Raw genomic sequence first — 20693 nt, forward strand, 5'->3', positions numbered from 1 at the left:
TTGCAAAAGTGGCTAACCTCTGGTCCATTTTAAAACGATGGTTGCCTCAGTTTTCTTTTAATTTTCCCCCCTTCCTTCCCCAGCTCAATCCGACACCTTATATTACAATCCGCCGAGATGGTAGTCTTCATATTGAACATGTTCGCCTGCAGGATGGGGGAGAATATACCTGTATAGCCAGAAATGTGGCTGGCACCAGCAACCGCACCACCGCTGTCAACATCTTTGGTACGCCTGATTAGCTTCTAAGTCTCACTGTTTCTTCCGCTTCCATGAACGGGGAGAATATACCAGTCTGCCATTGACAATGTGTCTGATTTATTGGGGTTTAACACTGCCATTCTATAAACCATGAGTGAGCCTCCTTCTGCTTTGCTTATGTCTGTGCCTTCCACTTGGGTAATTTTACTTTTGTTTGTCCAAGCCTTCCAGTTTCCTTTGTTTTTCTACCACTCACCAGCAGGATGTTCCTACAGTACATAACAGTGCTGTTCTGGAGGCTTTTGAAACTATCCAAGCTCATTACGAACTGACTCATTGCACAAAAGCATGCAAAGCACAGTTGTGGACATCTTGCAAAATTCTCATATTTGTGTGCATAGTATAAATCCAATTATGGCATCAGTAATCAGTAATAAGGTTGCTGAAGAAACAAAATAGCATTTGTGTGTGAAAAATGATTCTTAAAACTACAGAGTAAGAACACTTATTGCATTTTACTTCTAAGGGAATCCGTTTCCCAGTTTCCACCTCTGATGTTTTCTGCAGATCGCTCTGTACTTATTAGTAAAACAGAAATAGTGACTGAGAGTGAGGGAGGAAAAAAAAGGTTGAAGAGATGAGGGAATATCTCGCAGTGTAGTTCCATGTGCTCTCTCATTTGTTTAAGAGTGACATTTAAGCATTCTGAATGGGTGTTTAGATTGACGGGGTAACTTTTTCACATGAAACCACTCTGACCTGGCTAATGTGAATTGCAGCAGATTAATGTAACATTTCCTTGTTTTGGAAAATCTTGAGACTTTTACCACACACAGACCTGATGCAAAGATAAATAGAATCTTGAAACTGTTCTGCAGATACCTCCTAATGACATTTCCTCCTTACAGAGATGTAAGTAGTCCGATCCTTGTGGATCTAGCTAACATTAACTTTCTTTCCAGGAGAGCCAATATTCCAGAGTGGATAAAGCCTGAGAAAATGATCAAAAAAAGATGAGCAAAAATATTGAATGGATGTTTTGGAAAGCTTTTCTTTTTTCAGTCTGCATGCAGAAACTAGGTGAAGGTGCAAGTTTAATTTGAAAACATTCACTTGTACAACTGCATTGTACTGTATATCTGCTGATTTGTCTGCAATTTCTTTGAGGACAGTTTTGTGTTTTGATGAAAATCACTCCTTGGATATCAGGGGTTCAGCCTGGCATCATGTCACTAGCCTATTGTCTGTATTTCTAGTTATCCCAACCATTCAGCATGGACCACAGGTATTCAGCACCATTGAAGGAGTCCAGATAACACTCCCATGCAGAGCAAGTGGAGTGCCAAAGCCCGACATTACCTGGTCAAAGGTAAATTTAAATTCTGTGATTATTATATTTAAAACATTTTCTCTTTTGAAGTCTTTTTTTCATCCTTCATCACATAACAAATCTAATTCTAAAGGTATATATATATCAAAGAAATTTGTATTAAATATTCTAAATTTTATTATCTAGATCTAGATGTTCCCATGACAAAATGTCTCTCATGTCTGCAGGAATAAAAGGGAGAGTACTGTAGTTTCTGATGAGGAGGTATTTGTATTAGTATTGGTGATACTTCCTCTGAATATAAGGATAAATGCACAGACAGACAATCTTCTGGATGAAGTATGTGTTAAACCTTAGATCAAACACAGACCAGGTCATCAGGGACTTCGTTCAAGCCAAAGTGATATGTCATGGAGCAAAGTCCTCACAGTTAATAAAACACAAAAGCAAAAAAAGCTCTTGGACATGATGTTGAACTTCTTTCACTGAGTCTTTCAGAAAGGTTATAATTACCTGGCCATGCCCGGTAATACAGTTACTAATATACAGAATGTGTATTTTCAGAAATTAATGACTAGTTAGGGTCCTCTTTTATAGAAAAAATGTTATTAGTTAAATACATACCTTTTGGGATTGGAATGCTTGGATGACATTTTCATACACTTGTATGGGATGTTAAAATATATGGTATGTGCTGTATGATTAATGGCCCCGGGCCTTCCGGTGTCTAAAACTGATAGTATTAGGAGTTATGAAATAAAATCTATTCAATGGGAAATTTGGCTATTCAGATCAAAAAAGTTTTGCATTACATTCTAAGACAATGCCTTAGTTTGACCTATTTTGGGAAGACTCAGAATATTCTTTTTTTTAGCAGTGTTCCATGTAAAACTCATTTCCAGACTTTTACTTTCCCACATTTAGGCACATACTGTATGTCAAAGCGCACAGTTATTGTTCCACTGCGACACCAGTGTCTTATGCAGCTTTATCTAATTTTCATCTCCTAAAGTCCATCCTGTTTGAACAATGGTTCAATAATAAAGAGAACACACTGCAGTAAATCCACATGGAGCACTAAGAATGTTTTTTTCTACTTAAGCACGCAGGTTTGTTTCTGTGGCTGGTACAAATTTGCACTATTAAGCTCAATGAGACATCTGAGGCAAATGAAACTCTAGACTTTTAAGTTCAGCACCAGCTGTTGAATTGGTATGGTTCTGTTGCCTTCCTTTTTCAGTATAACAGCTTCATTCCATATGAAATCCTGCGTTGAAAGTTACGATGTATCTCAATCTGCACTGGAGAAGCAAACCAGCATTAGGAACTCAAAGAATTAACTGGCTTCCCAGAAAACTCAAATATACCCTATTTTCATTTGTTGTTTAAATCATCTGGATCTTTTTAATACCATCTAAATATAAAAGGATGAATGTTTTTGCTGTTTATTTAACTTGCAGTTTTACATCCGTTATGCTTTTATCAAGCTGCTAAGTTCTAGTTAAATAAGATAAATGTCTTTGGAGCAAGAAACGTGTTAGTATGAGTGACAAAACATATTTTTAAAAAAACCAATTGCGTTTTGTTGAAAGTTGTGTGCGTGAATGTGATTTTATAACATCTAAAAATCTGTGTCACTTTTTAGTTACTCAATCGTTTTAGCAATGTCAATAAATGCCCCTATGTTCAGAGAACAGCAGCTTGCTTCTATCAAGTAAATGTTGAATGTAAACCACATCGACCTCTATCAATCTGACAGTATAACTCTGAGATATGGAAGAGCAAGTAACACAACTGTTTTTCACATCTCACTGGTGCAGTTTTTAATTTGAAACTAATGTTTTTTTTCACTCGGCTGCTTAGTTTGCTTGTAACATAACATGTGGGAAGCTAATTTGAGGATGAGGAGTCAGAGCCAGAGTTAAGAGAACTCAGCAATGTATGGGAACAAGAAGAAAGTCCAGAAATGACTAAACTGATCATCTTTCATATACAGTACATGAACCAAGTTTTAGATTTGAAGCCTTAATAGAATAGATCCAAGAAACAAACGTGAAAGAAAATGTATACACAGTATGTTACTTCTTTACTTTGCCTTTAGACAATGCTGTTATTTATCAGCATGTTGGTATAAACAGTAGAATATTAAGGGTCATCCACTTCTAAACCTTAGTATGTTTTATTAACTTCTTTAGCAGTAACAGTAGGGTGGGACTCCCATTCAAGAATTTCCCATTTTCAAATAATACAACTACATCAAGTCTAAGAAAATATCACCTGATATTAGTAAAAAAAATTGTCTTGCTTAGAAAACACATCTTATTTTAATGAACTGTTTAAGTATTCCAAAACAAACCAAGCAATGGATTGTGTTCAGTATGAGACATTTTAAGAGCAGTAATCTAGTCTTGGGATTCTGGCATAATAATACTGTAAAGCACTGACACAATACTGATGTGTACTATGTTTAATACTATAACTGTGCTCTTAATTTTCTCTTGATGTTGTCAGTTATATTGCCATACACCACAATATGTAATCGAGGGAAAACACCCTCCACAGCACATCTGGATACTCACCACTGAGACGTTTTTTGCTGAACAGTAAAACATCTTGGGTGGAACTCAGTGCTTCAGATGGAAGACGCTGCTGTTTATCAAAAGTAGAAGCAGCCACAGAAGCAGGATACATGAGAACATAATGAAACAGAGGAGAACCGACAATGCTTTAAAGTACTGTTTCAGCCTCTCTCCTGTATTAATGACTGTCTGTTTCCGTTCTGTTTTGAAGAGGGGGGCACTGATCGACCTCAGTGGCAGTGCCTTTTCTCTGGCCCCGGATGGCAGTCTGCACATTGCCTCGCCCACGGGGGAAGAGTCGGGCGAATTTGTGTGCACAGCGACTAACGCTGCAGGCTACAGTTCCAGAAAAGTGCAGCTCACTGTGTATGGTAAGGGAATATTTCCTACCAGTCTCCTACAGATGGACACGCTACCTCACACAAAAAGCAGTCATTTCGGTCCAACTTGGCTTAATCAGCACCTGTGCTCATTCAGAGCACTTGCTTGAACCATTAAGTCCAGATGTGGGTGGTTTGAATCTGATCATTAGCTGACTTTTGATTTTGATTGAGGTTCTCTAAGCTGTAGTGCCAAATTGACAGCATGCCTGAAAAGTCCCTGTGAGTTGGCAGTTTTATCATTGAGAGCTGCATCCCTCCTCCAATCAGTGCTAACTGTGATGAGGGCACCTACAGTACTGGGGGGTGGGTAGGAGTAAAAGCAAGAGAAAATGCATTTAAAGCAGCAGAAAGTGACCCCTTCCTTTCCTTCCTTTTTCTTTAATAATTTTTTCCCTAAAGTATTTTGAAGGGCGGCCTGCTATTAATGTTCTTTTAACAATGTTCTTGAAAACTGTGCTTTGACTTTTTTTTCCATGCCAATCTTTTTAATGTGCAAGGCTTGCCGTGTCTGTTTATCCAGTGAAGCCCAGGGTGTCTGTCCCTGGTGGGAGGCAGGAAGGTGAGCCTGAGGGAGATGGATTACTGGAGATTTCAGTGACAGCAGGAGAAGGTGTGATTCTACCATGTGAGGTCCAGAGCGTCCCTCCACCCATAATCACCTGGGCAAAGGATCGACAGCTCATCTCCCCTTTCTCCCCTAGGCAAGTTCACATTGTAACAAAATACCATTTCTTGTATGCTGCTATTAAGACATAAATGGAAAGTTATACTTTTTGTCTAAATCTTCATGGCTTATATGGTATTAACTCAGCAGATTGAAGATACTCATCAAAATGCCATAAGCACTACTCTGTACTACAGTGAAAGTATCATGCATTGCAACTTTATTGTACAACTCTTTCCATTTCATGCACAAGGGTTTTCATTGTACTGCAGAAAAATTAACCATTGTGTGAAACCAAACATTTTTTCTCACTGTCTTTGGCTCCAGGTATTTTCCCATTCGTCTCTAAAAAGTACTGATATTGGATTTATTCATCAGATTGTGTCCATATATCTGGGAGGGATGTTAAACTGACATCAGAATTCATACAGCTTTCCAGGATTTATTTTAGCTGCCAGTGAAATAAGCAGTAGTTGCTGTTCATTTGGCAGCTATGCATCAGCCAGTGAATAGGTGTGGCTGAGGCTAGCATTGTCTGGGGGCTTGTGACATTGATGTAATGGGTAATTGCTAAATCTTTCAAACTTGCAGTAAACTTACTGTGCAGTACAATGTGCTTAGGATGATCAGTCGGCCAACAGAGACATTGTGCCATAATTTGTCAGAACACTATCCATTGTATGGTGTTTTACGATGTTGGGTGTTGTAGAATAGTCTTCAGCATTTCACAGAGCACGCATGCTCATTGCAGAAGTCAATTTCTTGTAAACTTGTAAAACCCATTTGGGAAAAACTCATATGGTTGCATTTTTAGAAATGTGTAGTTCAACTTCAAACTTTACATTTTACTTTTGGTTAAAGATATGTTTGTTGCTTGCCAGGAAGCAGAAAAAACCTGTGCTCTAACTCAAATGGTCAAAAGTAAAACATTATCCTTTCAATTACTGTTCCTTCTCGTATTCTAAATAAATTGTAATTCAAGACAAATGCTATGTAAGTCTTGTGCGTTTGCTTTGACTTACAGGCACACCCAGCTGAGCTCTGGGTCCATGAAGATTATTGAGACCCGGGTGTCGGACAGTGGGATGTATCTGTGTGTTGCTACAAACATAGCGGGCAACGTCACTCAGGCAGTGAAACTCAGTGTCAATGGTGAGGATGATAATTTCTGTAATTTTAGATTTTTCTAACTTTTTATCCACAAAAAAATTTAATTCCTGATAAAAACTAATACATTTTATTCCTTGAAGTATATTTCCCATTCAAATGAGTGGAAGGTTGCGTTATTTCTTTGAAGAAAGTTTGAACCCTAATTCTCTACGTTTTGTAGGAATCCTAACCCTAACCTTATCTAAGGATTTGGGTAGGTTAGGGTTAGGATTCCTACAAAACGTAGAGAATGTTTGATGGTATGGCAGATATGAAATTTAGGAAATGTGATATTTCAGTGTTCACATTTTTTTTCTTACATAAATGGCATTGCCCTAAAAGGGAATGATGTCTTTAATTGCCCCGAAAGCAAAGGCAAATGTATCAACAATGGAAAAATTCTGTTTTTTGAGAAATATTCTGTTATTGGAAATTTAATGTTGAATAGTGTTCTCAATGAGGATGGTTTAAGGGTTAACCAGGGTAAAAGGCAAGGTTAAAACCCAATAAAGTTTAGCTGTATGTGTTAATATGCCAGTGCATTCAATGTCAAATGCAAAAATGTGAAAAGTATAATCACTTCCTTTCAAACATTTGCTCTTAGGGCAATTTAGACAACATTCCCTTTTAGGGCAATGTAGTGTATAGAGCAATATACTGTATGTGAAGATAACATTGAAATATCACCTTTCCTAAATTTCATATCAGCACTAAAACACAGCCATGACATCAATATGATTTGTGGGAATCCTAACCCTAACCCTAGCTAAGGGTTTGGGTAGGTTAGGGTTCAGACTTTCTTCAAAGAATTAATGCAACCTTCCTCTCATTTAAGGGGAACATATACTTCACTGAATCAAATTATTAGTCTGAAATTGGTCTCCTCCAGTGTGGTTCCAGTATGGGACATTTCTCCCTTGGATTTGCTTCAAGACAAATGGCTCAGAAGTGGGAAGGTCGAAGGATTCTGATCCAAAACTTCATTCTCAACTGTGTAGGGTAATGAGCCTCATAGCTGCAAGCCAAGGTTTGATAAAGCACGCAAACTGCTATTCCAAATTCCAAACGAAAAATAATTGGAAAATATTGAGTTCAGTTATTCTTAAAAGTGTTTCGGAAGGTCCATTCATTTCCAGCACGATGTTTATGCAGATACTCTGTGGGACTGGATTATCTACATAGTTCTTTTAGCCAGCAAACTGCAAATAATAAAAAGCAACAGCTATGCTCCCTGGTCTGCCAAAACAAAAAGTGGATTACCACATCAAATTAAGTTAAAATCGCATCTTCATCAGATCTTTTATTTCATTCTGGGTTTAGTGTTTAAGAGTTTCCATTTGATTTCAATAAGATACTGCACAGTGTATTACTTTTAGTTAACCATTATAAACCTATAAAATGATTTTCTTTTATGCTAATACAGAGTGGGAAAGAAAGGCAAGTATGAGCTAATCTCATTCACTTGGGTGGCCTCATGTGGAAGATTCCTGTGTGTGATGGCAGCAGATCAGGAAGGAAGGAATGGACCATGTTCTCTAATTTTAGAATCAAGCCTGCATATATTATTTCAGATTTTAGCCCTTAGCCCTTAACTGAAGCATTAAGACTGACCTACTTTTAAATGGGTAGATGGGTTGAGAGGTCTTTGTGTTTGGCTACAGGCTTTAGGAAAACCTAAGGTAGAGTAGAATCTCTTGGTCCCAGCTTTTCGCCAACCTTTATAACTCATATTTCAGTAGGACTTTTTTTCACCTTTGTCACTTGTTGATCTTCACTTGCCTGAGTGCTTTTCTGTCTTTTTTAGAAGGCGAAAGGCAGTGTTTAAACAGGATCTCTTTTCTGTTTTCTGTTATAATTAGACTGCTACTTAATTTGTGATATTGCATAAAGCTTCTTTTATTGCAGTTTCTAAGAGTTTGCTGGGGCTGCACTACAGAACACAGAACTGAATGTCTGTGGATGTCACAGAATCTCAGAACGTGATCTTTAGACACTGACTTCACATCACTATCAACTTCTAGGATTCCTGATTTCACTCCCTTCTGAAGCATTAAAGTTCACATGTATCTCATACTGCTACTGTACATATGAACTGTTTACTGGCTATTTTTGTGCTAGATCACTGATATCCAGTACTCTTTGTACCATCTTATAACATCTAACATTAACCTGTTGTTTAATTTGCAACACTGAGAATTCAGGAATGTGGCTTATTTTCAATTCAATGAGGTATTCTTGAGGTCAAAACATTGAACCGGTATATTTGGGTTTTAAGGAATTCATACCTGGAAAACGTTCTCATACTTCTTCTGTAATCTTCTGCAAAAGGATCATTTTTAAATGATTTCTGTATGAGTGTTTATTTATCATGAAGGTCTTTGGGTTATGCAGAATAATGCTACTATATTTTATCACTTATAAATAAATAATAGATATTTCTTTCTAACAATACTTTTTGAATTTTTACTAGTTGTGATAGCATTTGGTGATACCATTGGTGAAAACCTAACTATTTGAATGGGAGAAATGAACCACTGCAAATGTTACCTGTTAATGTCTTTTCAGCTCGTGTCGCTGGACTCAAAATCGGCTTCCAAACTGTATCTGCTCATAAAACTCAAACAGAATTTTTCCTGTTATAGCAGTTTGACTCAGTTAGTTCAATGTGGAAAATCTAACCATACATGTTCCAGAAGTACAGTGGTAATTTCCTGAATAGCTATGCATAAAGCATAAAACTATTATGGGGGGGAAGGGTGTTAATTTTTTTTAAAGTTTGCTTGAGTGTATTTTGAGGATACCAGCAAATAATTTATCCTTTTTGCAAAACTGTACAAATATTTGAAAAAAAATGCAGTTGGTATTATGCAATAAGAAAGGTGAACAATCAGTAGATTAAATTCCAAAAGTCGCCATTTTACTGATTTCTTTACAAGACTTTACAATAGCATTTATGCTTTTCCAAAAGTGAAATCTGAACAGTCACTGCATCTGGTACAACAGTACAACAGCGTTGCTCAGAACATTTATGAGCGCCAATAAATATGAATTTTAAAAAAGCCAACAGGGAAAACATTTTACCTTTCTAAAGTAAAGGAATAATAAAAAACATATACTTGGTCCTCTTTTATTTTTGTTTGAAAGACCTGGATTGAAATGAAATTCTTTTCGGAACCAAACATCAGCAATGCCAAGTCCTTCTTAGCCTTGCTTTATTCACACGATGAGTGATAGAGTTAATGCTGCTGGTCCATAGCTCCAGGGTCCTAGGTGTGATTCTGGCTTTGGCATCCTGCCCATGTGGAGTTTGCTTGTTGTCTCCATTTTCTTGTGAGCTGTCGTAAGGTGCTCCAGTTTCCTCCCTGCTCCTGGAGACAGGCATCTTAAGTTTTATGAGCTACAGTAGCTGCATTAAATGGTTCCTTTCAGGTACGGTTTTCTTCCTAGTTTGCGTACAAGGATATAACATTTACAGATGTGAAAAAGCCTTGTAGCTTGTTTTTTGAATTGCCTATATTCAAGTCTGGAGATTCCCAATTCCTCAGCTGCCCTTCAGCCAACAAGTCCACATTTGTGTTCTTAACTTATTTTATTCAGTGCAATGTATACACATTGTACAGCTGTGGATTTTACTGAAGCAATGTGAGTGCAGTACTTTGCTCAAGGGTAAAACAGAGGCTCCCCACCCAGAATGTGAATCCTCAATATGCTAGATAGAAGTGCAGAGCCCTAGTTGTTTTTTTCAAATCGTCAAAGTTTTCTGCCACAGATAGCTGCTTCACCCTTCGCCCTGGCCTTAACACTCAATCAGCATGGCGTAGCTACGTATGTAACATTATTTGTCATGTGACTACAATTGAAACAAATGAACATAAAGGGCCAGAGAGGCCTCCTCTCACTTACAGTCAGTCTGATGCTGACAAAGGGAAAGTGGTCTGAAAAATAATTGGTTGCTTTTTTCCTTTTGAATAATCCAGTGCCTCCACGTATCCAGGCTGGTCCACGGGTCATGAAAGTACAAGTGGGCCACACAATTGACATCCCCTGCATTGCCCAGGGGTTGCCCAAACCTCTGATCAGATGGCTTAAGGATGGCAGTGCCCTGCAGCTAGAAGGGACCCAGTACAGCAGCTCTCCAGAGGGGACTCTCACAATCAGTGGGGTCAGCCTGGCAAATGATGGGATCTACACCTGTGTTGCCAGCAGTGTGGCCGGACAGGATGAAGCAGAAATCCAGCTACAGGTCCAAGGTTGGCAACTCACGTGCTTCACACTTAACTCCTTGGTCATTTTTAATGCTACAAAAAACCAAACAGATTGTGGTTCTTCTCTTAAACACCCTAAAGTATTCTTACCAGAAACATCCAGTTGCACAAAAATGGGCAAAATGTAATATTAAGAAGCTTTATGAAATCTCCCTGTAACTTGTTGTTGGATTCTTACAGTCCAATTACAGCATCAAACCAATATCTAGAAGATAACTTAGAACGAGGAAGACCTTTGGATTTCTATAGAACATCTCCCATTCAAGCTGTAGTTCAATCAATGATATGATCAATCATAGTTACATTTCTGCCATGCTTTTAATCTCAAATGACCCCAAAATAACTGATATATAGGAGGAACATCCATTGCCTTTCAACACTAAAACACATTCCACAACTGCAGTAAGTCGTGTGAAGCAGAAATCAAGCAGATCAAGTGGAAAAATGATTAGTTGCTTCACTAGTTGAAATAGGGGAGGGATTTTTGGTATGGTGAATTGTGCAAATCCCGAGTGAACTTTAACTGGGACATTAGGGTTAAAACCTTTCCTTTATGAGGGTCATGGAATCCAGTAACTAAGTAGTTAGGTTGAACTTCCTTCAATATAGTGTTCCCAGCTGCCATAATGCAGCACTGTTTTCCAAATTCTACTCCAGAGGGAAGTGTGCCATCTACTGCTCCTCTAACAAAACATAGCGTAGAAGCTTGATAGCCCTTGAGGCTCCCATTTCATTAATGACCAGGCCTGACCTTACTTAGGTCCTGAGATCTGCAAAGGTGGCAACACTTCTTATATAAATGATAATGTAGGATGGTTCATGTGATAAATTCAAGGTCATTATGCATCTGGTAAAAGCAGGCTTCCTGATGTGGATTGTATGACTGTTTTCCTCCTTTAGTTCCGCCAGTTGTTGAAGATCTAGAACCTCCATACAACACTCCTTTCCAGGAGAGGGTGGCCAACCAGCGCATTGCCTTCCCCTGCCCTGCTAAAGGTAAGATCTGGACAACGTTATTCCAGATTTGCTTTCTCTTTAATCGCATTCATTCTACATTACACCCATTCGCTGCTAAAGAAGAGAAACAATATTAAATGAAACATCCTGCAGAACTTGGAACACATCTCACGGGGAGCTGTGTAGCACTGTATGGTGTACAAGAGGTTTTAATCACAGTGACCCAGTTTCTTTTGCTAATTTATGCATTGTCATTTTCACGTGTTTTCAGACTTGCTTTAAAAGGCAATTTGTAATTGTTCAGGTCCTTTGTGGACAGCATGCCGTTTTCTTCCTAAAATGTGGATAGTTTGAACACGGTTAAGCTGGAATAAACCCTTTCAAGCCTCAGATATTTAAGGAGATTTTCCCCACTGATTGACATTTCTGCTGGTGATATCAGGTACTCCAAAACCTGTTATCAAATGGCTTCGGAATGGACATGAGCTGAGGGGCACTGAACCAGGTGTGTCCATTCTGGAGGATGGGACTCTCCTTATCCTGGCCTCTTTATCCCCACTGGACAACGGGGAGTACACCTGTGTGGCTGTTAATGAAGCTGGCACCACCGAGAGAAAGTACCAGCTGAAAGTGCATGGTGAGCTCACTTCCTATCAAAGCAAATGATCAAATGGAACAAAAAAGTGTTATAGTATTGTAGCGTTTGCAGGTTCTTTTCAGAACAAGGACGAGTGGAGACGCAATTAACAAACAAGCATTAGCTTTATTCGTTTTCAACCACAAAAAACCCAACACAGGATCTACGCACACATGAGGAGACTGACGGAACACGTACACATATTTAGGGTGGTAATTACCTAACAACACACTACACTTTTACAGGACTACACAGGGCACTAGAATTACTAGGACATTATTTACACAGGTAGGGTCAGCCGCTGGTCATCGTGCTGACCCTCAGACTCTCCCCGGCTACCACTCCCAGCATGCCCAGTGGTACTACGAGCGCCTAGGGGCGCTTCCTCCTCACCACCAGGCGAGGGCGTTACAGTATTTATTGCAAAAGGTCATTTATGGACTGTCCAATGTTTCATGTGTTTAAAAAAAAGGTCTTTTGTAACAAATTTGTCAGCTCTTTGTGCCTTTGATCAGGACTTGATCCAGTATTTTTAACATAGTCCGTGACTGAATCTGGAACTGAAAGGAAATTAGGTTTGGAGACTGAAGTTCAGGGTTTGTTCCATTTGTCTGTGTAGTCCCTCCAGATGTCCGCGACAATGACAGGCCTGCCAATGTGTCAGTTCTGGCAAACCAGCCCATGAGCTTGTTCTGTGATGTATCAGGAACACCCACTCCAGTCATCACCTGGTTCAAGGATGGAGATCCTGTGCGTATGAAGTTTGTGATGAGTAGAAAGTTCTTACTTCTATCAACTGAAATGCTATATCTTTCCGTAGCACCTTAGATTTCATGAATCTGATCTCTCACAGCATCCACCGTGAACCAATCTAAAAAATGCATCAAAAGTCTTTTCACTGCCCAGTACATTACAAGCCAAAAAGATTGCATGGGATCTCACAGTGTATGATGTATCTCCTGTTATGGTGACATCTACAAACTGAGTTATTAACAGCATTCAAATGCCCAGTGTGGAGACTAGTTTAGTATAAGGGTTTGATGGCTGGGCAGCACAGTGGCGCAGTGGATAATATTGCTGGCTTGCAGCACTGAGGCCCCTGGCTTAATTCCAGACCTGAAGTGCTAACTGCATGGAGTTTTTTATGCTCTCCCTGTGTTCGCATGAGTTTCCATTGAGTGCTCTGGTTTCCTTCCACAGTCCAGAAGTATGCTGGTAATTTAATTGGCTTCTGGGAAAATTGGCCCTAGTGTGAGTGTGTATGTCTGTGCTTGTGTTTGTCTGCCCTGCGGTGGAATGGTGTCCTGACCAGAGTGTGCCTTGTCCCCATCACCTGCCACGTTAGGCTCCAGCTTCATTGTGACCCCAAATTGGATGAAATGGTTCGAAAATAGATGGATGGTTTGATGTTTGCTTGGGCTCTTGCGAGCTCCGAGTTCGACCTTTCTCCCAGATCGTCCTATACTTTTCTGCTTATTGGGATTTTCTTTTTCTTTGCCTGCATGACAGTGTTTTCCTGAGACTGACTGCTGGTTTCTGCTGCAGGTTGTGCCCAGCAGTTCCACTCAGATTCTCCAGGAGGGGAAAACGCTACGGCTCCTGAAAGCAGCCACTACAGACGCTGGGAGATACAGCTGCAAGGCTGTCAATATTGCCGGCAGCACAGAGAAAGACTTTAACCTGGATGTTCTTGGTGAGTCCTCTGTGGAAAGGACAAGTCTCAAGCTTAGACTTACTTTAGGCATTACATTTTGTAATTAGTCATTACAAAAGTAACAGAAAATACACTCCATTTGAAAAAGCAGAGTAATTTGGATTACCACATTACCAAATTATTATTTTAAAGAAGGCTCCACAGCCAAAACGTTGTGTCTCTTTTTCTTTTCAGCACGGAATAAACCTTTACTTGTATCTAATTTGGATTATTTTTTTAAATTAATTTAGAATCCCCAATTACTTTGTGTACACAACTGTCCTGTTTGGAGTTGTGCTTTTACCATGTTTTGGTGCACGGCTATGAACTCTACAACTTCACGTGGAGGAAACTGAGGACATGTACAGCAGGCAGACTTCTTGGACCTGCTCACCTTTCATGTTCAGGTTCAGTACTGACTGGAGGAGAGGCATGTTTCTCACCAACAGCACCAGAAGCCTGCAGTTGGCTGCAGGGTCACCGGGGAAGACTAGGGAGTCCTGGACAACCCTTTTGTCAGTGGTACTTAGCCAGTCATGTACAGGCACTCTGGTCACATGGCCCAGAATCAAACCTGTCACACCCGAATCAGAGCTTAACCTGCGCCCCAGTGAGTGACTTCACCAAATGAGCCATTCTGGAGCCACTGATCTGAAATCTTGAATGTTCCTCCTGCTGTTTATTGTTTTTTGTGATGCTCTGTATTGAGAATGGACTATTTTCTTCCCAGTTCCTCCCAGTATAACTGGTGCCAGCTCTCCCCGTGACATCTCTGTAATACTCAACCATGAGATCAGTCTGGAGTGCAAAGTCAAGGGAGTGCCTTTCCCCACCATTCAGTGGTACAAGGAAAACAAGTGAGTGCTGTGTCCTGCATATAGCCAAATTCAGTGCATATGCATCTTTTTTATAAGGCTTTTCCAGAATAAAAGAAGGCTTCAGCAGACATCCGGCAGTTCCAATGATTTGGTTTCAGATGAAAATCTGGATTGAGCTGAGGTGATTCACTTAATATCAAAGTTAAATTTTGTTTCAAATATCTTTTAGGGTGTGGGTGGCTCAAGGAGGATTAAAATATATATATAGATATATACATTTTTAAGACTATCTTCTTAACGGTTATGAGCTCTGTCACTGTGAGTTTAGTGGTCTGTTGTTAGCAGTGAGCTAAGAATTTTAAAACATTAAAAAGGGCTGTTTGTCTCCAGACCACTGTTCTTGGGTGACCCCAACATTGAGGTTGTGAACAGAGGCCAGGTTCTGAAGATCAGAAGTGCACGTCTGGGTGACCAGGCCCGCTACCAATGCAGTGCGGTCAACACTGCTGGCAAACAGACCAAGGACTTCAATCTGAACGTTTATGGTAAGGCTGTAAAGTTTTCACCTGGAAGTTCAGTATTTATGTCCTTCAGCCGTTTCTGATTCTCCTTTGTCGTTTCCCTAGTTCCCCCAAGCATTAAAGGCGGAAACATCACCACCGAAATGTCGGCTCTCCTCAATTCCTCCGTCACCCTGGAGTGTGAGGCCCGTGGGGTCCCCCTGCCGGCAATCACTTGGTACAAAAACGGGCGTCCCCTCACTTCCAGCCGTAGGGCTGCCTATGTGGACAGGGGCCAGTTTCTGAAGATCTCCCAGGTGCAGGTGTCGGATGCCGGTCAGTACACCTGCCATGTCACTAGCATTGCTGGGAGCGCAAAGAAATCATACATGCTGGACATTTACGGTGAGTCTCTAATCCATTCTTCAGCTCTGAACCTGAAATTGCTCTCTATGTTAAAAAATTCGACAAGCTGCTCAAAAGAATACATGTATAGCCCTTCATTTTACTTAACAATACATTGAAAATCCGTCATTTAGCTTTAAAATGTGCTGCTATCCTACACCAAAGGGAGTAATGCTTTTAGTGGACTAGCTTGTTTTTGTTTCTAACTATAGAACATTGCACAACCAATTTTGTACTGCTCCGTTATAGTTCTTACTACCTGCTGTTTTATAGGGAACAGAGACATTGAGTAATGCGTGTTTGCTATTCCTCCTCAGTTCCCCCCACTATAGAGGGGGTCCTGGACACCCCGACTGAAAGGAAAGTTATGGTTAGTAAATCTCTGACTCTGGATTGCAAAGTTGGGGGACACCCACCCCCTGCTCTAACCTGGCTGAAGGATGGGGTCCCAATCAAGAGCAGTGACAATGTGAGGATACTTCAGAAGGGGAAGAAGATGGAGATTCTGAATGCTACAGTGTCCGACTCAGGGAGATATGTGTGTGTTGCCACCAGTGTTGCTGGGGAAAAGGAAATTAAGTATGACATCAGTGTTTTAGGTATGCTGTTTCATTTAATTCTCTTGAACTCCTTTTATGGAAGCTTACGGGTTGTTTTCAAACGTGTAAAACAAAAGGTTGTGAAGCCAATGGCAGCTTCTTTTAAGCACAAAACTGAACTGCACTGCTACTAAAATGTAAAAAATAATATCTTCATGTATACAACATACTGTATCTAAACTGTTCAGTCAATCATCTGCCTCACAATTCTGTCTTTCATGTTAGCTTACTGGTGAAATTAAGTGTGCCAGTATGTTCTTAGAAATCTTAAGATAATATCCACTTCATTGTCCTTCTATGTAGAGACTTTTAGGCCTCGTACGTATAAGCTAAGTTTAATGGTTTTAATTTTCAGCATTGGTTGGTTTAAACATTTTTGACAGTTGATTGTAAACTACGGTTTGACACCAACTGTATTGGACAAAGTCAGCCTGAAAGCACTGCTGTCATTCCTCCTCTGGTTTTAGTGCCTCCATCTGTGGGAGGGGAAGATGAAACCACAGACACCACTGTGGTGGTCAACAGCCCACTGGAAATGGACTGTCCAGTCACTGGGACACCGACTCCACAGATCACGTGAGCTGCCCTCATAATCTTCTCACTTCCTGTTATACTTCCTGTTATCCTGTCATACTTCCAGAGAGAATAAAACAAAAAAAGTCTGTCTGACAGCGTAAAGCACAGAAAACGGATTTGAATGAGTGCAATTGAGTTGAATTTAACCTATGGACTTCGAGATGGTTTGGCTACAAATACTACTTACTTGTTGAATCTGCATGCAGATTCTGTTGGAACATTTCTGCAATGAAATGTCTGCTGCACAAGCTGTACTTATTAGCTCGTTTATCACATTACATTAGTCATTATGGTGACTAGTGAGCAGGAAGGGGCGTCGTCATGTCTTAATTCTCTCGAACCTGTGCTCTGTGGCGAGACCAGGGGTTTGAGACAACATGACGACCATACAGTACTTTCAGAAAGTTAACAATTTTGTGCTTAATTTGGAAATTGTAAAATGTTAAAATACCATCAATTAATTTATTTTGTTTCCAAGATTTAATAACCAGTCTGAGCAATTGGGACTGCGGTTCCCCTTTCAATTAACAACTTTTAATATTTTCTGTTTATAAACAGCTGTCAATGTGTCCTCCCTTTATTTGTAAGATGCCAAGGCCTGAATTCATTTCTTCCTTTAGGTGGTTGAAGAATGGCCAGCCAGTTGTTCAAGGAAATGGGGTGAAGATCATGTCGGGTGGGCAGAAGTTGGTGATCTCTCGTGCCCAGGTCTCAGATACTGGGCGCTATCAGTGCGTTGCGACCAATGAGGCTGGAGACAAGGAGAAGGATTTTGATGTAGCTGTTCATGGTAAATATCAGTAGCATGTTGTTACTGTAATTTTTTTTTATACAGAAAGCATTCCTGAAAATCAAATCACACTCAATGAAATGATTCCTGTAAATACCGATTATACTTTAAAGAGTTTTGGAGTAATACAGTCCTGAAAAAAAAAACACTTGTTATTTTTTCCAATTGTTACTTCATTAATGGTATTTCTATATTTGTTTCACACTGGCAATGCTATCCGACTGAAGGGACTGAATTCAGGTACTGTAAATAATCATCTGTTCCGTTCACACCATATTATGTGTCATCTGTCATTTTAGTTGCTTCTTGCATTTTTTTGTTCAGGGAAGTTCTCTCTGACAGGCCACTGTTGTGAGCACTAAAAACACATACATAGTTATACCACTGTAAGTTAATGTACTTTTTACAGCCTAATGTTTTCAAACTAGCTTTTTGAAGTGCTTAGGGAATTTCTTTATTTTAACATTTCTTTTTCTTGGGCATTTGCCCTAGTTCCTCCAGCAATTCGTTCTGCAGGACCTTCTGAGCGCTCTGTTATAGTTCACAAGCCCATCACTCTGCAGTGTGTGGCCAACGGCATTCCTAACCCAAGTATCACATGGCTGAAGGATGGACGTCCTGTCAGCACAGCAAGAGGAAACATAAAGGTAGCAAGAGCTGAACACTGCAGAGACTAAAAGTTAAAAATCGGTTTATTTGGATCAGACTTTAATTCCTTAAAGCTTGAAAAAATAAGCCACCCTTTAAAATGTTTTACTGATTGATTTAATAAGATGTGACCAACCTTTTGCACCCCAAATTAAATACACAGATGGTGCAGAAGTTACACTGTAACCTCTTCAATTCTCTTTCAGCTTTTGAGCTATTTGTTCTGCACCTCACTTTATACAGTATACAATTTCTTATCCTTTCTACTTTAGTTGTTTGTTTCTCTGCCTCCCTCTCCTACATCACGTTTTTCCCACTTTGTGAATTGATTCCTTTTTTCATTCATAGAAATCGATGAGAATAGTTTTATTTTTTCCCCTTTGTTTGGCCTCTCATCAAAGCCGGGTATCTGCGGCAGTACTGTGCTCATGTTGCGTCTGCTTGTGTCTGCAGCTGGAGTCAGCCGGCAGAGTCCTGCAGATAGTGAAGGCTTTGTTAGAAGATGCAGGAAGGTACACCTGTATTGCCACAAATGCTGCTGGGGAGGCACAGCACCACATACGCCTTAGTGTACATGGTATGAACGAATCCTTCACAGCCACACTTTCGAACCTCATGAAACAACAGCTTGAGAACAATCGGTACAGTAATTGTGGTTCTCTAATGATTGTGACACCCCGAAGTGGATATCATAAACAAACAGCCAAAAGGTAAAGAGAAAGTGGTCTTTTATTTGCAGTGTAAAGGAAATAAGCCAGCACTACATTGCAAAAGTTTAAGCTCTTTCTGAGCTTCTCATTCTAGTAGCTGGGTAACTTATCTGCTCCAAACACACTGTTTCGTTCTCTGGAACTTTTAACACTCACAAAGTTCTCCGTTTTTGCTCGGTCGTTTGGATGCTTCTATCACGCCCTCTCTCTGGCCAGGTGACTGAGGATGGCAGGCCATTCCCCACAGCCTTCTGGGAGACACAGTTCAGACAAGAATCTCCATCTTGCCTGCGTCTACAGCCCATTAAACCTTTGTGTAACCGTGAAAGTGTTTGACCTTACGGAAGAAAATCCAATTTAGGACTTTTAATTGAGTGCCTTTTTTTCTTCATCTCCTCAGAACCTCCCAGTGTGGAGAATGAAGGAGAGACTCTGAATGATACTGTCATCATTAACAATCCCATCCAACTGGAGTGTAAGGCATCTGGGAACCCTCTCCCCGGTAATTCGCTTACGCTTTTTGTTATGTAATTTTCAAAATGGATGTCATTTTTCAGACAGACCTATTGAAAGTTTGCTCTATTTACTTTGTACATTTAGGTTATCAAGTAGATCTCTTTCAGAATGAAGATGGTCACAATCAAGCTGGAGTCTATTTTCTACAGCAGTCACATAAACATCATAGATCTGGAGATACAGTACAAGAGGATTTTTTTTTTCTAAGAGGAAAATGAAACGCATTGTGTAAAAAAAAATGTTCAGATTCCAAAGGAGAATAAAAAACCAAATGTCCTTTAATGAAAAAGAAAAATGTTTAGAAGTTAAAGATGTTCATCTGTACCTGCCTCTTTTTGTTCTCTAATTTTGAGTCAGCTATGAAGTCACACCTGCCTTTAAAAGACATGATTTGCCACAGGGCTAAGGGTTTTAATTTGGGATATTTTGATTGTCAGCTATCACCTGGTACAAGGATGGCCAGCCCCTCTCAGGTGCTGCTGGAGTGACAATACTGAACCGTGGTGAGATTTTGCAGATTGACAACGCCCAGGTCTCAGATATGGGGCTCTATAAATGCGCTGCCATCAGTGTAGCTGGGACCGCAGAGCTCTTCTATAGACTGCTGGTGTACGGTGAGTAAAGAAACGGAAAAAGTCATTTGCTTTCATCTCGTGTTTGGAATCACATTTGTTTCTCAAGACAGCTTAAATGTACTGTGTTAAAAACTTTTCCAACAACAGTCAATGAAAAGTTCAAATGAAGATTGCTTCTGCTTGTATATGCATGTTTTAAAATATTGTTGATGGGACTTCCACATGAACCTGCAAACCTATGCTATGATGACCTGCTAGCCATTTAGAAGACTCATTTACAGTGACACTGTCTGATGCTTGTCTATGTCCGTGCAGTTCCCCCCTCCATTTCCGGCAGCAGTGACGTGGTCACAGTGGTGGTGAACAGTCCTGTGAGGCTGGAGTGTGAGGCCAGAGGCATCCCAGCGCCCAGTCTGACCTGGCTAAAAAACGGCAGTCCTGTCGCCAGTTTCTCTGACGGAGTTCAAGTAAGAAAGCAGCTTTCTCAGCTCCGTTCCCCGGCAGGTTTCGTTTGTCTTCAGCGGTAGGCTGAGTTTTGTTTTCGTGCACCTCTTTCCACAGGTGCTGTCAGGAGGGCGCTCACTGGCCATTTCAAGTGCTCAGGTCAGCGACGCTGGGAGGTACACCTGTGTGGCTGTGAATGCAGCTGGAGAGGAGCAGAGAGAGATTGATCTGCAAGTCTACGGTGAGGACACCTG

At 40.2% G+C, this 20693-nt stretch overlaps 1 protein-coding gene across 1 annotated transcript in view; it reads left to right on the forward strand.

Moving 5' to 3' along the window:
- The window catches only part of hmcn1 (hemicentin 1), a 113157-nt gene that overhangs the window by 52269 nt on the left and 40195 nt on the right, over positions 1–20693 (forward strand). The window contains exons 19-40 of the mRNA XM_088927975.1: positions 84–228; positions 1458–1570; positions 4322–4481; positions 5014–5194; positions 6182–6309; positions 10284–10556; positions 11472–11567; positions 11971–12165; positions 12785–12915; positions 13711–13858; positions 14589–14715; positions 15067–15221; positions 15303–15581; positions 15899–16180; positions 16648–16756; positions 17377–17546; positions 18039–18193; positions 18648–18771; positions 19305–19406; positions 19858–20034; positions 20311–20462; positions 20557–20680. Of these exons, the coding sequence (XP_088784101.1) occupies positions 84–228; positions 1458–1570; positions 4322–4481; positions 5014–5194; positions 6182–6309; positions 10284–10556; positions 11472–11567; positions 11971–12165; positions 12785–12915; positions 13711–13858; positions 14589–14715; positions 15067–15221; positions 15303–15581; positions 15899–16180; positions 16648–16756; positions 17377–17546; positions 18039–18193; positions 18648–18771; positions 19305–19406; positions 19858–20034; positions 20311–20462; positions 20557–20680 (3526 nt within the window). The remainder of the gene's footprint in view (positions 1–83; positions 229–1457; positions 1571–4321; positions 4482–5013; positions 5195–6181; positions 6310–10283; positions 10557–11471; positions 11568–11970; positions 12166–12784; positions 12916–13710; positions 13859–14588; positions 14716–15066; positions 15222–15302; positions 15582–15898; positions 16181–16647; positions 16757–17376; positions 17547–18038; positions 18194–18647; positions 18772–19304; positions 19407–19857; positions 20035–20310; positions 20463–20556; positions 20681–20693) is intronic.

The sequence above is a fragment of the Atractosteus spatula genome, chromosome 11, assembly GCF_055471065.1.
Source record: "Atractosteus spatula isolate fAtrSpa1 chromosome 11, fAtrSpa1.hap1, whole genome shotgun sequence".
NCBI lineage: Eukaryota > Metazoa > Chordata > Actinopteri > Semionotiformes > Lepisosteidae > Atractosteus > Atractosteus spatula.